The sequence below is a fragment of the Micromesistius poutassou genome, assembly GCF_964030765.1.
Source record: "Micromesistius poutassou genome assembly, chromosome: 12".
Lineage (NCBI taxonomy): Eukaryota > Metazoa > Chordata > Actinopteri > Gadiformes > Gadidae > Micromesistius > Micromesistius poutassou.
The window spans coordinates 16,144,916-16,147,891 of NC_140282.1; the positions used below are offsets into that span (position 1 = coordinate 16,144,916).

Below are 2,976 nucleotides of genomic sequence, written 5' to 3' on the forward strand. Positions count from 1 at the left end.
GCAGCAGTAGTCCTGTGGGTTCCAGGCACGACCAGGCGCAGATATGCGGTGTACAGGACTGTAGTCGACGCAGTTGCGAGCAAGTGAAGCTGTTTGTATTGTGGATACTTTCAACGTGCACGCACGCACACACACACACACACACACACACACACACACACACACACACACACACACACACACACACACACACACACACACACACACACACACACAGAAGAATGCTCGAGGTTTGGGGCGGAGACAAGACTGCTTCACATCAATGCAAGTAAACGTAGTCGTAGTGCCTGGAACACAATAAGTTTACACACAGAGACTCTTTTGTCCGTGTAAAGAAAAGCGCGTTTTCTCGGTCCTCCTGGACGGATGGCGTGTGTTTTCACACACAGCGGAGACGGATGTATCTCAAATGTAGTTTGGTTAGCGAGGTGGCCAGGATACCGTCCATAGTGGAGTGATACTGGAAGCAAACAAGTGAGTGTAACGCAGTTCTAGGTCAAGCGGTTGCCTCGGAGCTCAATCGGCAGCGACAACCCTCTTTATCCAGCACAACATGTTTTAATAACAATTCCAACCTTGTTCGGGGGTTCCTTTTGTTTCTATCGCAGGGGAAGGCTATCGAAATATCCCCATTCTCCTGCTCCTCTCTCTCGCCTTTATGGAACAGCGGACGCAACGAGCCTGCGCCATAGCGTCGATGCAAGTTATTGAGTGTCTTTAAACCGGACCCTACCGATCTCCTTCCACTGCAGTCGAGTTGTAGGCTACCGTGCACCTTGTGATCATCGCTCGCCCCAAGACACCATGCGGACTGGCGCGGAGGCGGAGGGCTTGGATGGCGAGGCCTCCAACGCGTCAATGATCTCTGGGGCCAGCAGCCCCTACCAGCCCACCACCGAGCCCGTGCAAGCCAGAAGCCTGCTGGGGGGGATCAGGTGTGACCTGGAGTACCTCAGGTCCTACCTGGGGATCCTGAAGGTGGTAGAGGTGGTAAGTCGAGTCCCTCTGAGCATTTTGCGTGGCCTTAAGTGAACGAATGCCAAAACCGCGTATGTTGTTTGTTGTAGTGTTAAAGTATTGCACATGGATGTTTTTCAAGTCATACAAGAAGTCCTGTTCCTGTTAGTCCTGTTGCACAAATATTTAAAATAATTCGTTCACTCGTTCAGTTTTGGGATTGAATGTGGTTTCGTTTGATAATATGTTCATCTATCACAATCTATTACACACTTATTACTACTAGTTGAGTAGTGGTTTCTGTAGGCCTACACTACTTTACTCTAGGCATCTATTTGTTAATAACTATCAGTTGCTTTCCACTCTGACTGGGCACAACATGGGATTGTTTTTCTATAAGGGAGACTGAAGAGACAACAGGCGCTCCTCGGGATTCGGTGTGTTTGTGGTTGGACTTGGAAGACACGGGAGAGCACATAGTTTTGTACCACTTCACCTAAACCAGATGTCTGGATACACAACAAAACCATGACACAGCAGAAGGAATTCTCCCAAAACTATTATAATTCACAAATACAGGACATTTCTGTGTGTGTGTGTGTGTGTGTGTGTGTGTGTGTGTGTGTGTGTGTGTGTGTCTGTGTGTCTGTCTGTCTGGCTGGCTGGCTGTCTGTCTGTCTGTCTCTGGCTGTCTCTCTCTGTAGCTTTCTCTGTAACAGCATACAGAGTTTTATATTAAGCTGTATGATAATGTAAATAATTCAGGTTTGGAAAGACATTTGCTTGAGAGTGTTACACGCAACAACATTTCCACATGACTCGACAGGAAATTAAGGTGGAATCGTCACTCACTATCAGACATCGGATTATATACAAAAGCCCCGTATCAGCAATGCTGATGCTTTCGTTTCGTTTTGAGACCACGTGTAGTTTGCTTTATGTAAACGCTTGTCTTTTTATTTCCCACACCATTCTGCCTCTGCTGCCTGCACAGCTTGTGTACTGTAAATATGATATAACTAAAAGGATTGACTAATAATGACCCTTCGTAATCACGCCCCTCCTTCTACCTTTATAGGCTGACATGGGCTTACTTTTGTAGGTCGGCTACGACGACTTGTTCCAATATTGACATTTATGATATCATGTAAGTCATCTGACATTGACATGAACAAAGGCGTTTTAATGTCAAACATCAGAGCGGATAACTCCATGCATGGTTTTTAACTCACGAGAAACTCTTACATTTCCATGTGCCCTTCTGCATTTACAGAGATAACTGGATTCTCTTATCGGCCCATTCATTGGTTTTGAAGAGAGCTTTAGTGTTGTTTGGTTGAGTTAATGAGCATATTACCGTATAGTCACGCTTCCATGGTGGGTATGATGTATGCAAGGTAATCTTGATAATTTCACACCTTTTCTAGACATTAAAAACTATTGGAATTGTTACATTATGTGTCAGTCTTGGCTAGTTCGATTTAATATGCTCTATTTTCATGTTTATCACCATCCCCTGTTGATGTTGTGTAGTAGTAGTAGTAGTAGGAACATACAGCAGTCCTACCCTGGTAGTTATTCAATATTGCTTATAAAGTCCAGGGCTTCAGTTTGTATCATTCATTTATCAGCAATTTATCCAGGTAGGCCTACTCTGTGAGGTTCAGAATGGCTAAGTGGACTCTTTGTGTTCCACAACCAGAAGACAGTAACCTGAGCAGGGTGTGTTTTTGCTCCAACCCCCCGGTCCAGTCTTTGTATCTGTTTGGGGCCCGCATAACGCAGACCCAGCAAGTCCATGCTAATCACGTTTTTTGTTTGTCTTTTCCCAATCCAACGGGTGCTGGACCATTGTCAGCTAAGCTAGCTGTTCATCAGCAGACATGGTCAAATGATCATTATTCATCAAGTCAACATCATTCAGGTTATGTTCGCTGCCTGCGGGTGTACAATAATGAAGATACCAGATGCTACCAAAACGTCAACGAGTCTTTTAGTAGAGACAGACATTCTGTTCTG

The 2,976-nt window shown here is 45.2% G+C and overlaps 1 protein-coding gene across 2 annotated transcripts in view; it reads left to right on the top strand.

Moving 5' to 3' along the window:
• Nucleotides 1-250: 250 nt before the first annotated feature.
• Nucleotides 251-2,976, top strand: part of cmtm4 (CKLF-like MARVEL transmembrane domain containing 4) — a 10,962-nt gene continuing 8,236 nt past the window's right edge. Inside the window, exons 1-2 of one of the 2 annotated variants that reach the window (XM_084476131.1) lie at nucleotides 251-474; nucleotides 609-990. In XM_084476131.1, coding sequence (XP_084332257.1) covers nucleotides 805-990 — 186 coding nt within the window. In that variant the 5' untranslated portion in view covers nucleotides 251-474; nucleotides 609-804. The remainder of the gene's footprint in view (nucleotides 475-608; nucleotides 991-2,976) is intronic. The other variant, XM_084476132.1, reaches the window with a different exon arrangement.